Genomic DNA, 19,022 nt, shown 5'->3' with positions numbered 1-19,022 from the left:
GGTTGTGTGTGGTAGCGTGAGTGTTGTGCTGTGGTTGGGTGGTAGTGCTGTGTTATGGTGTGTTGTGGTTGTGTTGTATTATGGTGTGTTGTGTGGTGCTATGGTCAATATTTTATGGTCGGTTAGGGTAGGTTAGGTTATGTATTGGTGACATATAGTAATTGTGGTTATTGGTATGGTGATTGTTATTATGTGATTGTAGTTTTAGGATAACACTGGTATTCTGTGGTACTGTTAAGGTATTTCAGGTATCGCTCTTGATTTGGTCACGCTGTAAACAAATTAATAAACAAGCCTATTCTTGTTTAAGTAATTTTGTTTGAATTCATTGATAATTGTTTACTAATGAATCCGGAACGCCCCCCCCCCCTCAGAAAGCGACTGGAGTAGAGAATTTAATTTTGTGATGATAATCTGGTTGTTTTCAGGTCATGAGGTGTAATTAAACGTTCTTGATTCTCACCTGACGAAGGGAAAACAATTATTACAAGACCTGAATAGTGATAATTGACAGATCAGATAAGGTACCAAGAAGGATTTATTTATCTCGTGTTTAGATAAATGTTCACGTCGACCAGGTTAGGTTAGGTTAGGTTAGGTTAGAGGATATACCTGTGGAGGATAGTCAGCGCTCTGTAACTACTGTATGCATCTCTGTGTATATGTATGTATGTTTGTATGTATGTATGTATGTATGTATGTATATGCATGTATGTACAGTATGTATGGATGGTATGTCGCAAAGGGTTCCAGTGCTCATACGTGTGGCTTTTATACTTTGATAGCTCCGAAATTGCGTTATTAGGTAAAAAAAAAAATAAAATAAAACACTCAAGGTAACACAGCGTTAGAACAACATAACTGGCGTGGTGTCAGCTGGATCATGTGCTGTGTTATGTGGTGGGGTGAGACACTAGCTTGCCCCAGGGTCTGTGCTGTGTTATGTGGTGGGGTGAATTTGGGTGGCTGTGTTATGTGGTGGTGAGACACTACTTCCCCGGTCATGTGCTGTGTTATGTGGTGGGGTGAGACACTAGTTGCCCCTGGATCATGTGCTGTGTTATGTGGTGGGGTGAGACACTAGCTTGCCCCTGGGTCATGTGCTGTGTTATGTGGTGGGGTGAGACACTAACTTGCCCCTGGGTCATGTGCTGTGTTGTGGTGGGTGAGACACTACCGGGTTCTGTGTTATGGGTGAGACACTATTCCGGGTCATGTGTGTGTTTGTGGTGGGGTGGACACTAGCTTGCCCTGGTCATGTGCTGTGTTATGTGGTAGACCTGCTTGCCCTGGGTCATGTGCTGTGTTATGTGGTGGGGTGAGACACTAAGCTTGCCCCTGGGTCATGTGCTGTGTTATGTGGTGGGGTGAGACACTAAGCCTGGTCATGTCTGTGTTTGTGGGTGGCTTTCCCCTGGGTCATGTGCTGTTTATGTGGTGGGTGAGACATCTTGCCCCTGGGTCATGTTGCTGTGTTATGTGGTGGGGTGAGACACTAGCTTGCCCCTGGGTCATGTGCTGTGTTATGTGGTGGGGTGAGACACTAGCTTGCCCCAGGGTCATGTGCTGTGTTATGTGGTGGGGTGAGACACTGCTTCCCTGGGTCTTCTGTTATGTGGTGGGGTGAGACACTAGCTTGCCCTGGATCATGTGCTGTGTTATGTGGTGGGGTGAGACACTAGCTTGCCCCTGGGTCATGTGCTGTGTTATGTGGTGGGGTGAGACACTACTCCCCCTGGGTCATGTGCTGTGTAATGTGGTGGGGTGAGACACTAGCTTGCCCCTGGGTCATGTCTTGTGTTATGTGGTGGGGTGAGACACTAGCTTGCCCCTGGGTCATGTGCTGTGTTATGTGGTGGGGTGAGACACTAGCTTTCCCCTGGGTCATGTGCTGTGTTATGTGGTGGGTGAGACACTTGCTTGCCCCTGGGTCATGTGCTGTGTTATGTGGTGGGGTGAGACACTTGCTTGCCCCTGGGTCATGTGCTGTGTTATGTGGTGGGGTGAGACACTATCTTGCCCTGGGTCATGTGCTGTGTAATGTGGTGGGGTGAGACTAGCTTGCCCCGGGTCATGTGCTGTGTTATGTGGTGGGTAGACACTAGCTTGCCCTGGGTCATGTGCTGTGTTATGTGGTGGGGTGAGACACTAGCTTGCCCTGGGTCATGTCTTGTGTGTGGTGGGGTGACTCTTGCCCTGGGTTGTGTGTGTTTTGGTGGGGTGGAACTTGCTTGCCCTGGGTCATGGCTGTGTTATGTGGTGGGGTGAGACACTATCTTGCCCTGGGTCATGTGCTGTGTTATGTGGTGGGGTGAGACACTATCTTGCCCCTGGGTATATATATAAGGTGGTCGATGGGTATTTAAATGGTATCGGGATAGGGTTTGGCCGTGTGATGGTCTTTTTTTTAGTGATTCGGTTCTCTCTAATAGCCGGATAGGGTATAGACGCCGGATATGGTGCACCAACTGATTATTGTGGTATACAGTAGGTCTCCATGAAAGCCAGATATATAAAAGTTTAGGTTCTGGATATTATGTGGCACCTGGATAATGCGGCACACACACACACACACAGAATGCTAATTGCGTTATAGCCAGTTCACGACAGCCGGATACAGTAAATGTGGGGTGCAATTAATGAGCTTGTGAATGTAATGACCACTGGGCCGAACATCATACCCACATCACCTTTCATTAACTCTAAAACTTATCTCCAGAACCGGAACCACACCTGGAACCGGATCCAAAGCCGGACCTTGAACCGGTCCAAAAACCGGCTCCCGAGTAGGTCCTTGAATAGAGTTGGAGTTTTGTCACCTCTTGAGTTTTCATACTTATGCATTTTGGTTTATGTTGGGGGTAGGTTAGGTTAGGTTAAGTTAGGTTAAGTTATATTAGGTCAGGTTAGGCAAAGGTTAGGTTAGTTAGGTTAGGTTGGGTTAGACAAAGGTTAGGTTAAGTTAGGTTAGGTCATTTTGCCACTGTTCTCCTTCACTGCTTCCTTGGTCGTTGTCACCCTCACCGCCTCACCATCTTCAAGAAAATCACTAAAAATCACTGCTCATGTCTGTCACTGTCACCTTCACTTCAAGACCCGTAACTCGTGACCTCCAGTCTCTCAAGTACAAATTCCTTGTCACTTCAGGAACCAAAATCACTGCTAATGACACCAAGTCTGCCATGTCAGCGTCAAATTATGTTCTGACAGTGCACGTATATCACCGCAACCAGGCACTCCTACGGTAACTAGTTGAGCTGTTACCACTATCACCATTACCACCATTACCACCACAGAAATATTATTTATCGTCAATTGCAGTTATAATCATCGCTATTTTCACCATCGTTGCTAATATTATTTACTACTCTCATCACCAATACTCACCACCACTACTCACCACCACCACCACTCCACCACCACCACTCACCACTACTCACCACCACCACTCCACCACCACTCCTCCCACCACCACCACCACCTCACCACCACCACACTCCACCACCACTACTCACCACCACCACTCACCACCACCACCACTCCCCACCACCACCACCACCACTCCACCACCACCACTCCCACCCACCACCACTCCCACCACCACTCACCACCACTCCCACCACCACCACTCCTCCCACCACCACCACCACTCACCACCACCACTCCACACCTCCACCACCACCACTCACCACCACCACTCCCACCCCACCACCACTCACCACCACCACCACTCCACCACCACCACTCCACCACCACCACTCACCACCACTCACCACCACCACCACCACCACCACCACCACCACCACCCACCACCACCACTCACCCACCACCCTCCCACCACCCTCCACCACCCACCACTCCCACCACCACCTCACCACCACCCCTCACCCACCACCACACCACCACCACCCACCTCACCACCACCACCACTCACCACCACCACCCTCCCCACCACCCCTCCACCACACCACTCCCCACCACCACCACTCACCACTCCCACCACCACACTCACCACCTCCCACCACCACTCCCACCACCACCACTCACCACCACCCTCCCACCACCACCACTCACCTCCACCACTCCCACCACCACCACTCACCACCACTACTCACCACCACCACTCACCACCACCCTCACCACACCCTCACCACCACTCCCACACCACCCACCACCACCACCCACCACCACCCCTCCCCACCACCACTCACCACCACCACTCACACCACCACTCCACCACCACCACTCACCACCACCACTCACCCACCACTCACCACCACCTCACACCACCACCACCACCACTCCACCACCACCACCACCACTCCACCCACCACCTCACCACCACCCTCCTCACTCCACCACCACCACTCACCACCACCACCCTCACCACTCACCACCACTACTCACCACCACTACCTCACCACCACCACTCACCACCACTACTCACCACCACCCTCACCACCCACCATCCACCCACCACACCCTCACCTCCACCACCACTACTCACCACCACTACTCCACCACCACCACTCACCACCACCACTCACCACCACCACTCACCACCACCACCCACCACCACCCTCCCACCACCACACTCACCACCACCACCACCACCACTCACCCACCACCACTCACCCTCCCACCACCACTACTCACCACCACTACTCACCACCACCCTCCCACCACCACCACTCACCACCACCACCACCACTCCCACCACACCACCACTCACACTCACACCACCTCCCACCACCACTACTCACCACCACCACTCCCACCACCACTACTCCCACCACCACCACTCACCACCACTCACCACCACCACCACCACCACTCACCACTCACCACCACCACTCACCTGCTCCACCACCACCTGTCCCTAACACCCCAGGCTAAAGCCACAATTAAACCTGTTTGGAAATTTGTCAAACTAGATTTTCCGACTCATGTGTTGTGAGGATATAGTGAGCGCTCATAAAGTGTTCTGAGTGTTGTGAGGATATAGTGAGCGCTCATAAAGTGTTTGGTGTTGTGAGGCATATAATGTGTTTTGAGTGTTATAGGGACGCTCATAAGTGTTTTTGAGTGTTGTGAGCCTCATAAAGTGTTTTGAGTGTTGTGAGGCGCCTCTCATAAGTGTTTTGAGTGTTGTGAGGCGCTCATAAAGTGTTTTTGGTGTTGTGAGGCGCTCATAAGTGTTCTGAGTGTTGTGAGGATATGTGAGGCGCTCATAAAGTGTTTTGAGTGTTGTGAGGCGCTCATAAAGTGTTTTGAGTGTTGTGAGGCGCTCATAAAGTGTTTTGAGTGTTGTGAGGATAATAGAGGCGCTCATAAAGTGTTCTGAGTGTTGTGAGGATGTGGCGCTCATAAAGTGTTCTGAGTGTTGTGAGGATATAGTGAGGCGCTCATAAAGTGTTTTTGAGTGTTGTGAGGCGCTCATAAAGTGTTTTGAGGGTGTTGTGAGGCGCTCATAAAGTGTTTTGAGTTGTGAGGATATAGTGAGGCGCTCATAAAGTGTTTTGAGTGTTGTGGGGCGCTCATAAAGTGTTTTGAGTGTTTGTGAGGTTATAGTGAGGGCTCATAGTGTTTGGTGTTGTGAGGCGCTCATAAAGTGTTTTTGAGTGTTGTGAGGCGCTCATAAAGTGTTTTGAGTGTTGTGGAGGCGCTCATAAAGTGTTTTGAGTGTTGTGAGGCGCTCATAAAGTGTTTTGAGTGTTGTGAGGCGCTCATAAAGTGTTTTGAGTGTTGTGAGGTTATAGTGAGGCGCTCATAAAGTGTTCTGGTGTTTATATATGAAAGCTGTATTTTTCCTCATATAATTTTTTGTCATTTGGTTTATCAGTATTTCTGTTAACAATTTGTCTATGTTTATGAGGCAATATTTTCCTGACATAATCATTTAGTTGTTTTGTTTTTGTAACATTTTAATCACATGGACAGTGCTCTTGTCTACATAGTAAGTTATTGACGTTAATATATTGTTTGGTTTTTGTTTTCACATTGTTTGCTTAATATTTTATTGTCTTGTTTACATAATTGTGTTATTTTTCTCCTATTACGTATTTTCCTCAAACTTTTTTTCCTCTTGTTTACATAATTATTTCCTCAAACTTTTTTCCTCTTGTTTACGTAATAATTTTTTTCAAACATCGTCTTGTTTACATAATTTCCTCAAACTTTTTTCCTCTTTACATAATAATTTCCTCAAACTTTTTTCCTCTTTACATATATTCCTCAAACTTTTTTCCTCTTTACATAATAATTTCCTCAAACTTTTTTCCTCTTGTTTACATAATTTGGTGTAGTAAAGGGTGGGCCAACAACACCACTTCTGTGATTATATTTGGCGTGAAATGTTGTCCCCACATTACTGTCAGCGGTAATGGGTTAGGATCTTACAGTGAAGTTCAACCCGGTAAGCGACGGCACATGCTCCAATTATTCCTCCTTTCCTCTTCTTCCTATCTTCTTCCTCCTTATCTTTCTTCCTTCTTGGTCTCTCTCTCTTTTCTCTCTCTCTCTTCCAAAGTTGTTCCCGTTCTTTCGTTTCTTGTCTCCATTTTCTCTTTATTCTCCCTTGTTCTTCTTCCTGTCTTCTTTTTCTACTTTTCATATTTATTTGTCCTGTTTTATTTCAGTTTGTTCTTCTTTCATTTCTTTCTGTTTCTTATTTTTTATCTTAATTTTTTGTCTCCTTACCTTCTTTATCTTTTTCATTTCTTCCTGTTCCTCTTTGTCTTCTTCCTTTTTCCACTTCATTGCATTTTATCTTCCTTTGCCTGCTCCTCCTCTTCATATTTCCTCTCTCTCTTTATTACCTCTTCCTCTTTTATGTTTTCCTGTTCCCTGTCTTACTCATTTTCTTTTCCTTTCCTCATTTTTCTCCTTCCTTTATTCCTTCTCGTCTTTCATTTTATTTTCCTCCTCTTTCTCTTTTCTTCCTTCATTTTCTTTTTTACCGTATTTTTCTTCCTTTTGTTTCGTCCTTTCGTCTTTTTTTCCTCTTTTCCTCCTTATTCACTTTTCTCTCTCTCTCTCTCTCTCTCTCTCTCTCTCTCTCTCTCTCTCTCTCTCTCTCTCTCTCTCTCTCTCTCTCTCTCTCTCTCCATGTTGTTTAAATGTCACTTTCTCATTTTCTCTATCTTTTTCATTATTCTTTTCTCCACCCCTCCTCTTCCTCCCCTCTTCTTTTCTTCTTCCTCCTCCTCTTTTTCTTCCTCTTCTTCCCTCCCCTCTTCTTCCTCTTCCTCTTCTTCTTCTTCTTCTTCTTCTTCTTCTTCTTCTTCTTCTTCTTTCTTCTTCTTCTTCTTCTTCTTCTTCTTCTTCTTCTTCTTCTTCTTCTTCTTCTTCCTCTTCCTCTTCTTCTTCCTCTTCCTCCTCCTCCTCCTCCTTTCTCTTCCTTTTTTTTTTCCTCTTCTTCTTTCTTCTTCTTCTTCTGATACTTGTTTCTTGTCATTATATATCTGGCCGTTGCTGCTAATCTTCCTCCCTTCCTCTTATCTATGCCGTTGCTGCTGCTGCTACCTACTGTTGTTGCTGTTTCTGTTGCCTGTTAGTACTGTTCCTCCTGCTGTTTACTGTTGCTGTTGCTACCTGCTGTTCCTGCTTCTGCCTGTTTTCCTACTGCTCCTGCTGTTGCCTTCTGTTGCTGTTCCTGCTACCTACTGTTGCTGTCCTTGTTCCTGCTTCATTGCCTGTTGGTACTTCTCCTCTGCCATAACCCGTTTCTATTGCTTCTGCTTCTTTCCCCTCTCCTACTTCCTACTACCTGCTTCACCTACCTTCCCTGCTCCTCCTTTAAGAGGCTCACAGCTCGGCGTCACGTGTAACTCCCCGTTAAAGTAATTTTTCTCTCGTGAAAGAAAGGTTTGGTGAATTACTACGAAAATACATTTAAATGGGGCCATAAGTTAGTATTTTTGGCTATTTTTTTATGGTGAGTTTTTCTGTGTGTGTGTGTGTGTGTGTGTGTGTGCGCATATATAACACCTAAGAACACACACTCAACTTGATACAGTATTTACTATTGCAGCTGTAACGTGATTTTGTAACGTGAACATTTTTTGCCGGTTAATACAGCCGGCTGGTGATATTGGCGAGTGTTTGGCGGTGTAATGAGATAATGTTTTCTGTTAAATGACTAAATGAGGAATGAAATAATTACTTGGAAAATTTGAGCTATCTATTACGAAGCGATTTGGGTTTTAATTAATCCAATGCGAATAGAGTGTCTCTCTAGTACTGTTTAATATTCATTTATTTTGTGAAATGGATTTTAGCGTTGGTAGAAATACACACACACACACACACACACACCTGTTAACCTGAGTAACTTTGGCTACACATATACGCCAGATGGCTATATGTGTTGTATATTAGCGTAGTAGGAGGTCTTCTATATTCCTCTATATGGTAGAATATACTCGCTAGTTGATGTTGACTTTTGCTAAGATTCGCTGCCTGGTTGTGTGTGTGTGTATGGTGTTTCAGGCATGGCTAAAGTAATCCTGGATGATTCATTGGTGTGTGTGTGTGTGTGTGTGTGTGTGTGTGTGTTATGGATGATGAGTGTATCTTGGCGGGTGTTTTGAGTGTGTTTATGTATGTTTATTCATGGGAGGTATATTTACGACAGCTCTTATGCTTGTGGCCTCCCAACACTTGCACCTTCCAGTACTTACGACTCCCTGTACTTACGACTCCCTGTACTTACGACTCCCTATACTTACGACTCCCAGTACTTAACATACTTAAACACTTACAATATCTAACTTTTAACACTTATATATAGAATTTCCCTCACAGAGTCTTTGAGGCGTTTACGTTTTTAAGTCATCGTAGTCAGGGGTTAAGTCATCGTAGTCAGGGGTTAAGTCATCGTAGTCAGGGGTTAAGTCATCGTAGTCAGGGGTTAAGTCATCGTAGTCAGGGGTTAAGTCATTGTAGTCAGGGAGTAAGTCATTCTACTCAAGGGGTTAAGTTATCATACTCAAGGAGTTAAACAAATTATGTTAACACTCTACTTTGACGCTGCCATCTTCAAGAGACTGATGTTCAAGCGACTGATGTTCAAGTGATTGATGTTCAAGGCCTCGTGTCTGCCTAAATGTTATACTGCATCTGAAAATATGTTAATAGACGGACATAAATTTTTCAAGCGTGTCGGCCAAAATCCAAGTGTGTCGCCGTGGACGAGTTGAGTCGCTCTTCAGGAAAAACTCGGGCCCGTCACTCGCTACCTCTTAACATTTACTGTACGTCACTGTTTATCCTCCCTCTAGCGGGCCAGAACCAGCGTTTAACACACTTAGTTGTACCTAGAACCAGGACACTCTCTCTCTCTCTCTCTCTCTCTCTCTCTCTCTCTCTCTCTCTCTCTCTCTCTCTCTCTCTCTCTCTCCTTCTCATCAGGAGGAGCAGGAAGAAGCTCTTGTGCCTGCGCTCCCCATCTCGACGTCCCCCTCATCACTTGTACATTTCCACACCATTTTCTTCCCCCTGGGCTCTCTCCCCATTATTTTCCATATCCTCGGCCGTATCTCCTTCTTCCCCGCCCCTCCTTCTTTCCCGGCTCCCCTCCCCTCCCTTCCTCCCGACACCCTCCCCTCCCCACCCCCTCATCCATCCCCACCGACATCCACTCCTCCCACCACACCGTCTTCCTCTCCCCCCTCACCTCTTCTCTGTTCCCCTTTTCTCTTCCTTCCTCGTTCTACCCTCTCCCTCTCTCTCCACGCTTTCCCTCTTCTCCCCCTTCTCACCACAGTCTTTAACCCCCTCTCCCCTCCTCCCACCACAGTCCCCCGCCTCCTCTCACTCAATTTTCCCCTCCATCCTCCCTACGCTTCAGGTTCCCCTCTTCTCTCTCTCTCTCTCTCTCTCTCTCTCTCTCTCTCTCTCTCTCTCTCTCTCTCTCTCTCTCTCTCTCTCTCTCTCTCTCCTTCGCGTTTTCTTCCCTCGTTGTCTTTTTATACCTTTTCGTTTTTCTTTATAGTCGTGTGTCTCCTCTCCTCTTCTCTCCTCTCCTCTCCTCTCCTCTTCTCCTCTCCTCTCCTCTCCTCTCCTCTCCCTCTCCCTCCGTAGTCGTCAGCACCAACCCACCACTAATGTACACTTTGCATGGCTCTTGTTATTTGGCCAGGCCTATACCCGGACAGTGGTCGTTCCTCACACAGGTTTTGCTCATGTTTGTAGTGAATAATGGAATTAGTGAGCTGGTTGACTGCGTGCTGTTAATGTGGTGGTTTTTTTCTTCGTCAGGTGGGAGGGTCTTGTCAAGACTCATGTGGGTTGTGGTGTGTGGATATGGTGGGTGTTTGTTTGTGGATATGTGGGGTGGGGTTTTTGGTTTTGTGGGTTGGGGTTGTGTGGATATGTAGTGGTTCGTGGTGTGGAGGTTTGTGGTGTGTGGATATGTGGGTGTTTGTGGTGTGTGGATATATGGAGGTTTATATTGGTATTATTTTATTCATTCCATTATGTATTTAACACTGTATCTCTTCAGCATAAAGCCCTTAACTCTGTACTGTACATTACCGTCTCTGTAAATAAAAAAACTGTATTATCATTGCTGTACCACCCTGTATCATCCTGTAACACCCTGCTACCCTGTAACATCCTGTAACATCCTGTACCACCCTGTAACATCCTGTAACACCCTTACCACCCTGTAACATCCTGTATCATCCTGTAACATCCTGTAACACCCTGTACCATCCTGCAACTCCCTGTATCATCCTGTATCACCTTGTAGCATCCTGTAACATTCCGTACCACCCTGTTGCCACCCTGTACCACCCTGTAACATCCTGTACCACCCTGTACCACCATCAACACGTATAATAAACCACGTCGTTGCTCATCACAACAACACATCACAACAACACATCCACAACAACACATCCACAACAACACATCCTCCACAACAACACATCCACAACAACACATCCTCCACAACAACACATCACAACAACACATCCTCCACAACAACACCTCCACAACAACACATCCTCCACAACAACACATCCTCCACAACAACACATCCACAACAACACATCCACAACAACACATCCACAACACATCCTCCACAACACATCACAACAACACATCCACAACAACACATCCACAACAACACATCCTCCACAACAACACATCCACAACAACATCCACAACACATCCCACAACAACACATCCACAACAACACATCCACAACAACACATCCACAACAACACATCCTCCACAACACAACAAAACACATCCTCCACAACAACACATCACAACAACACATCCTCACAACAACACATCACAACAACACATCCACAACACATCACAACAACACATCCACAACAACACATCCCACAACAACATCACAACACATCACAACAACACATCCTCCACAACACATCCACCTATCCAACAACACATCCACAACAACACATCCTCCACAACACATCCACAAAAGGTACCCCACCCCTCCCCGTTTTTTCCCCGTTGGGTAATTTGCATTTTGTTCTCATTTGGAAAAGACTACTGAGTAAAATGTATTTGACACTCAAATGCATTCATCAGGATAGCTAGAATAAAATAGCCACCATAATGAGTTTATAATGGAATTCTATCAGTTAAATGGTTGCAACAGTATGATTACAATATGTTTATGACTCACCCTATACCCCCCGTCCAACCCCCCATCACGCCGCCACCCATCCCCATCACCCGCCGCCCACCCATTCACCACGCCCACCCGGATGTTTTTAATTATTCTTCTGGGATATTTTTTGGGGGTCTGTCTATCTTAGTATATTTTACCTGTATTAATTATATCTAATTCTGATTCACCTGAGTTCTGTCTTGTGTGTGTTTATTTCTTTCTGTCTATTTGTGTCTCTATATATCTGTTTTTTGTCTATTTGTTATTGTCTATCTATGTTTGTCTATTTGTGTCTGTCTATCTATATGTTTCTGTCCATCAGTTTCTGTCTGTCTGTTTTTCTGTTTCTGTCTATTTGTGTCTGTCCGTCTATCTATCTTTGCCTATGTATGTCTTTCTGTCTATGTCTTTGTCTATCTATTTATCTGTCTGTCTTTATGTCTATTTGTCTGTCAGTCATCTTAACCACCTGCTGAATAAGATCATGGAGGTGTTATGGGGAGATAGTCTACTACTACTACTACTACTACTACTACTACTACTACTACTACTGTGAAGTGTCAGGGAAATATCTCAAAGAACAATGGGAAAAAAGTATTATTATGTGTTACTTTATGCCTCGTGTAAGTTAAGTTTTTACTTTAATTCGTAAAAGTTCTGATTATTAGATTAGATAGAATATTTAACTGTGCATTGATTAATTTTTTATACGTGGCGAGCATTTACCTGTTTTAATTAGTGAGTCATACTTAATTATCGGTATTAAATGCATTCTTTTTGCCTCCATTGTTAACGATTAATAGTTTATGTGATTAGTAATTAATTCCATGTATGTTGAGTTATTATTTTTGATTATTTTTGTAGCATTTGGTTGTTTTAATTAGTAGTTGTTGTGTGGTAATTGGTACTAATCACCTTGTCCACACCTGTATTGTTTATTATTATTTTTTTTAGTATTAATTAATTTCGTTTATTCTGACTTGTTTGATAATCCGGGATATTTTATGTGGAATTGTTATATGAGTATTGTTAATAATTTCACCCATTATAATTAGGCAGCTTATAACAAACAGGTTGTTATATTTTGTTATATGTGACTGAGACTTGTGTGTGGTAGTGTGTTTAGTGTTCGTCAATTATTGTATATATTCTTGTGATAATCGAGGTTTGTGCCTATTAATTATTATTATTATTATTATTATTATTATTATTATTATTATTATTATTATTATTATTATTATTATTGTTATATTTATTAGTACTGTTATTGTTATTGTAATTAATCAATATAGTTTTGCGTATTATTTTAGATTATGGAGGTAAAACAGGGAGAGAGTGAGGGAGAATATAGTATATATATATATATATACTGTATATAAAATAGTGGTGGTGGGTGAGGTCGGCGGAGGAACATTAGCGGAGGAAAACACATAAAGTCCAGCATGCCAAGACCCGGCCACAGTATTTTCAACCCGCCCTCCTAACATTATGATATTTGGCTCTCTCGTGTGTTTGTTTGTGAGTAAGCCGTTGAAAGCGTGTTTATGGGCCGAAAAATCAATGTCACGCTAACATGTGAATTTAAACATATACAGTAAAAGTTGGGGAGATTATATGGCTCACCTGTCTCTCGTGTGTTTGTTTGTGAGTAAGCCGTTGAAAGCGTGTTTATGGGCCGAAAAATCAATGTCACGCTAACATGTGAATTTAAACATATACAGTAAAAGTTGGGGAGATTATATGGCTCACCTGTAGTGGCTAATGTGGGTACCAGGGTTCGAGTCCTACCTGTACATCATCCTCTAGTGGCTAATACGGGTACCCGGGTTCGAGTCCCTTCAACACATCAGTTATGGTATTTGTGGTGTTGTGATGATGAATGTTAATCTCAGCAATAAATAAACATAAGGTAACATGATATAGATTACCTGACCTGATACATCATGATTTTTTGTAATGTAATTTTTATATATTCGGGGATGATATTTACATTACATACATACATACATACATACATACATACATACATACACACACACACACACACACACACACACACACACACACACACACACACACACACACACACACACTTGGTCCTCCTTCTCATACACATCCGTGATATAAGAGTGAATCTTGAAGTAGCGACACATATATGGCGACCTAATTGTGCTGAGACTCTACCTTGTCCTCTTGTCTATCTCAGGGTTACATTAGGTTAGGTTAGTTAGGTAGGTTAGGTTAGTTAGGGTAGGTTAGGTTAGGTTAGTTAGGGTAGGTTAGGTTAGAGAGGAGTATTATCTTAGTGATTTATAAGGATGTGTGCTATGGTGTGTAACTCTGGTGAATTACTTTAGTGGGGATGTTAATCTAGTGATGGTCCCAGTCCTAATAGGCCCTAGTCTTAATGGGCCCTAGTCTTAATGGGCCCCAGTCTTAATGGGCCCCAGTCTTAATGGACCCCAGTCTTAATGGGCCCTAGTCTTAATGGGCCCCAGTCTTAATGGACCCCAGTCTTAATGGGACCCAATCTTAATGGGCCCCAGTCTTAATGGACCCCAGTCTTAATGGACCCCAGTCTTAATGGGCCCCAGTCTTAATGGGCCCCAGTCCTTGTGAACCCCTAAATAAATAAAGTCCACTCACAATGGTTAGGTTAGATTAAGCTATGAACTATCAGGACCTGTAACCTGTTAATCTGTCAAATTAAATAGACATGTAAGGAAATCATTCGTACTCAAGGGATTAAGACATTGTACTCAAGGGGTTAAAACATTGTACTCAAAGAAATAGGTTAGTTTAGCTTAGTTGAATGATGTATGGACTTCAACCTTGAACCTCCGAGTCCTGAGGTTCACTTCTTGGCCTCTGGGAACTCCTCCTCCACACATGACCTCATAAAACAAAACAAAAAGTCTCCCCCTCCCCCTCCCTTCCCCTCCTCCCCTCCTCCCCTGCCCCTCCTCCCCTGCCCCGACACAGTAATTACAGGTGAGGTGTTAGACAGGTGTATTTATAGTGAGCGATCTAGGGCACCGAGCGAGATTAATATTATATACTGAGGGGGAGGGAGTGAGAGGGAGGGGGAGAGGGGAGGGAGGGGATGAGAGAGCGGGTGAGAGGGAGGGAGAGAGGGTGAGGAAGGAGGGAGAGAGCGGGTGAGAGGGAGGGGGAGAGGGGACGGAGGGGATGAGAGAGTGGGTGAGAGGGAGGGAGAGAGGGTGAGGAAGGAGGGAGAGAGCGGGTGAGAGGGAAGGATAGAGAAGGAATAGGGTATGATATGTAAATGAGGAAAGGTCGAGAAATGGAGAGACACAAGGAGGGAAAAGGGGAAACAATGGAAGGAAAATGAGAACTAAAGAGCAAGAGATTGGGGAAAATGGAGGGAGGAGGGAAGGTGAGGAGAGACGAAGAAGGAAGATAAAAGAGGACGAGGAGGAGGAGGGTAGACAAAGAAGGTGCATGGTGAGAGATAGGAGATGGGAAGTAGAGAGAATGAAGGAGAATATAGAGAGGGAGGAAATGGAGAGGGGGAAAGTGGATGATATGGTAGACAGAATGGAGAGATGGGAAGGAGAGGGGAGATGAAGGAGCAGGAAGAGGGAGTGAAAGAAGAGGGGAAATGGAGGAAGATGTAACAGGGAGGGAGGAAGATATGGCAGGGAGAGGGAAAGAGAAGGGAAATGAGGCAGGGAGAGGGAGAAGATGTAAGAGAGGGGTGGGTTGAGAGAGGAGAGGGGGCATTGAGTCAGGAGAGGGGAGGGGTTTGGCGTATGGAGAGGGAAGGGAAGGGGCATGGGATAGGGAGTGGGGAGGGGAGGGGGGAGGGGGAGGCAGGAAGTTGTGAGGTAAACGAGAGGGTTGCATGGTGTTGCTCCTCTCCACTAACACTCTCCCTTTTTTCCTTCACTGGTGTTTGATTGTGAAATTATTCTTATACGAGAGAGAGAGAGAGAGAGAGAGAGAGAGAGAGAGAGAGATAAGACCCTCGCACATAACTACCTTGTACTAGCAGCTCATCATCTCGATAAAGGAAATCGTAATGGCAGCTATCGTGTGACCTCACTTGTGACCATTACCTAAACAACTGTGACCCCGACCTTGGTTCAGTGGTGACGTAGATTTAATCCGTCTCTACTTACCGTGTTTGTTAATGGAACATTTTGTAATGTACGTAATTAAATTGTATCATCTTATTACTCAGCTCTACTTTACTTGTATTACATATCATTACGTTTTTGTCATTACATGTGGAATTGTTAATTACTTTAGGTGGGGCAAGATCCAGACACTCACTGCAGCACAGAGATGCCACTAAATGACGTCTGTATTCACTGAAACTACTGAAGCCAGATTACTGATGCTGTGATACAATCAGTTGGAGAAAATTTACCCCCGAATTAAAAGGAACATAAAAATAACTTAAGCATAAAATCAGGTCCAAGGAGCCACTAATATACTTCTTTAATGTTAAAAGATAATTAAAAAAATATATTAAAATAAATCAAAAGTAACTTAGAAAAGGTGAATAAGTAAATTAAGTATGGTGTAAGATCTGCCAGACGCGTGGTGGAGGCGCTCGTCCAATAACACCAAGATCAACACCTGCATTTTACTTGCCAGTGACTCTGACATGAACTCTTTCCTATGAGGGCTGACGTGTTTACGTTCCGCCAGGTGTATACCTCATCAGTACTGCCAAGATCCCTCACCTGGCCGGGGGTAAGAGAGACAGGAAGAGAGGGGAGAAAAGAGGTGTTACGAGACAGATACGAATGAAGTGAAAGAGAAGGGTGCAAAGACAGTAGAAAGGGATGGAGAGAAAGGGAGAGAACATGATCCACAGTTGCAGGGAAGGTGAATAGGGGTAAGGAAAGAGAAGCGAATGAGAGAGGAGGAAAGATGTTTGGGGGGGGGGGAGATTAGGGACATGCGGAAGGAGAAAATAGGAGAGAAGTGACCGAAGATAGACAGGGGGTGAGAGAAGCTGGATAAGAAGAGAGATAAAGGAAAATAAGAAGTAAGGGTTCATTAACCAGGTGTTTGAGAGGCAGGTGTAGGGGGGTGAAACATAATTCCGGACCCGGCACTGGACCCGAATATTCCCGCTAAGACCTCGGGTTCGGTTAGGTTAAGTGAGGTGTAAGTACCTATATGCTACCATGTGCACTAAACTACGCACATGCTGCGCCCTTGTACACCGAAGGACTAAATCTGTCGAAGAGTCGGACATATACACAGGTTCATATGAGGTTATACGTGTTTATGTCACTGCTTGTGCAAACATTTGTTTTGCTTGTGTTTATTTTTGTTTGTAGTTTGTATATGAATATTGTGTGTGTGTGTGTGTGTGTGTGTGTGTGTGTGTGTGTGTGTGAACAAGGTGTGATACTTTTGGGTGTGGCGTCATATGGGGGCGTCTCGCATGGCTACTGGGAGGGCGGGGGGGGTGCTTGCCTCTCTTCTGGCACCTGCCTCTCCACCCCAGTGCCTCGGTGTCCCACCACCAGAACGAACCTTTAGGAAAAACATTACTCATTCGGACAGTTAAAAACAAATGGATATATTTCGCCAGACCTCAAAGGCAAGTGTCTTTTATTGCCGTCAGATCAACACCTTCAAAGCTATTAAGGAATTCAGGTTGTGTGGGTTATTTCTCACGTCTAGTCATCATTTACGATATCAGTTTATTCATCAGCTGCCTGGAGATGAATCTCTTCCCTGTCAGCATCACTGAGGTGTGTCGAGCATCATATAGTGGGCTGAGGGGGGAGGGAGGTCACCCTGAGTCATACGTGGGGGGAGGGGGTGAGGTCGTATTGCTCCCTAGGACCATGTGGGAACTTAGTCATCATGGGTCCCCTCCACACGACCCTGCCTCATCCGTGTTGAGGTTGAGGAGGCGAAGGGTTCGTGACGCCCTTCCCTACGACCCTGCCTCAAATGTGTTGAAGGGGGGCGGGCTGAGGGGCGTAGCTTCGTGGGGGGGGAGGCAATAGGGAGGGGAAGAACCAGGGGAGAAATGATAGGGAGGAGAGGGAGAAAGAGAGGGTAGAATGAGAGGGGAATTGTCTGATTAATCAGTGGGTGTCATTAGCGAGGGCGATGACTGGTACTGGTTGATGCCGTTGACTCGTTGACATCCCGCACTGACGTCATGTTGTTGTTGGTCGTTGATATCTCTCTTCGAGGTCGTATTTATCGGTGACACACTATACTGACGTCAGTGTTGGTGGTCGTGTGCCTCCTCAGAAGCCAAGGTCGTGGCAGCTTCTAGTGTAGTATTAGGATGAGTGAAGCTCCTTGTTGTACTCTTTATGCCCCCGTCTTCTCAGCCACAGTGAAGGCATTATGTTCTTGGCTTGTCTCTTTCGTCAGTTCGTTAACACCGATGGTTTCTGATCTTTGTCTTCCTAACCGATAGCCCGATTACCGTCATACTGACACTGAAGACTCACCCAATGGTCCCTCGCGTCTGATTAACATATCGCGATGAATCAGCTGTTTTTATGGTGACCTTGAGATCATTGTGTCTGTTGCCACACTAGGCACTCAGAAGCTCCTCAACGTCAGCTCTAATTCTGTTTTAGAATCGTAACTGGTAAGAACCCCACATCGTGTTCTCTCGTTGTCTCTTTGTAATTCACTAATACTTGTTTGTTTTCATAATATTATCGTTCATAATGATCAGATTAAAAAGAGACTGGATGCTCGTCACGTACACTCGCCCTTGTCCACTACACAGTGAGATGAAGTTACTGTTAAGTATGTTTGTAGGTAATGGACCAACCCCTATGGAGGCTGATAACACAATAACTGCTGACTGTATTCCTACACCATAGCAGGAAGAGGCTCTTGTGTACAGGAAAATAAATCCGATTGGTCTATTACACACCTTACTTACCCGCCATTGTGTTAATTTTTGTCTCATGAACTTACAAACATGTTAAATATAAAATACTTGTTTTAAAGAATGTTGTAGGAATATTGTCGGTATTATCTCTCTCCCTCCCTAACTACGCCGGCTGTAATTGTGTATTAGCATTGTGTGACCTTTTATGACCTCCATAGGGTGACCAAAACAGTGATAATGATCCCGACAGGTTGAGGCTGATATGGTTTAGATAGAGAAAATATTTTTTAATTTCTTGGTTTTGAGTTTCTACACTAAGAAGGCCTTCGGTGAGAGAGAGAGAGAGAGAGTGTGTGTTTTAATTAAAGGATTGATCTTAGGTGAAGGAACTGTCAAGGAGTGTCAAGGATGAAGGAACTACCAGGGTGAAGTGTTACCAGTGGGTTTAAAGAGTTACCAGGTGAGGGTGAAGGGGTTAGGGGTGATGGGGAGGAAGGATGGGGTGATGGGAAGTGGGTG

General features: G+C 44.9%; 1 protein-coding gene across 1 annotated transcript in view; it reads left to right on the top strand.

The window, feature by feature from the left end:
- Positions 1 to 3,065: 3,065 nt before the first annotated feature.
- LOC121856324 overlaps positions 3,066 to 19,022 on the top strand; it is a 66,508-nt gene continuing 50,551 nt past the window's right edge. Inside the window, exon 1 of the mRNA XM_042351802.1 lies at positions 3,066 to 3,244. Coding sequence (XP_042207736.1) covers positions 3,066 to 3,244 — 179 coding nt within the window. The remainder of the gene's footprint in view (positions 3,245 to 19,022) is intronic.

This window comes from Homarus americanus, unplaced genomic scaffold (genome assembly GCF_018991925.1).
Source record: "Homarus americanus isolate GMGI-L3 unplaced genomic scaffold, GMGI_Hamer_2.0 scaffold48220, whole genome shotgun sequence".
NCBI lineage: Eukaryota > Metazoa > Arthropoda > Malacostraca > Decapoda > Nephropidae > Homarus > Homarus americanus.
This window is presented reverse-complemented; position numbering and strand designations above follow the sequence as displayed.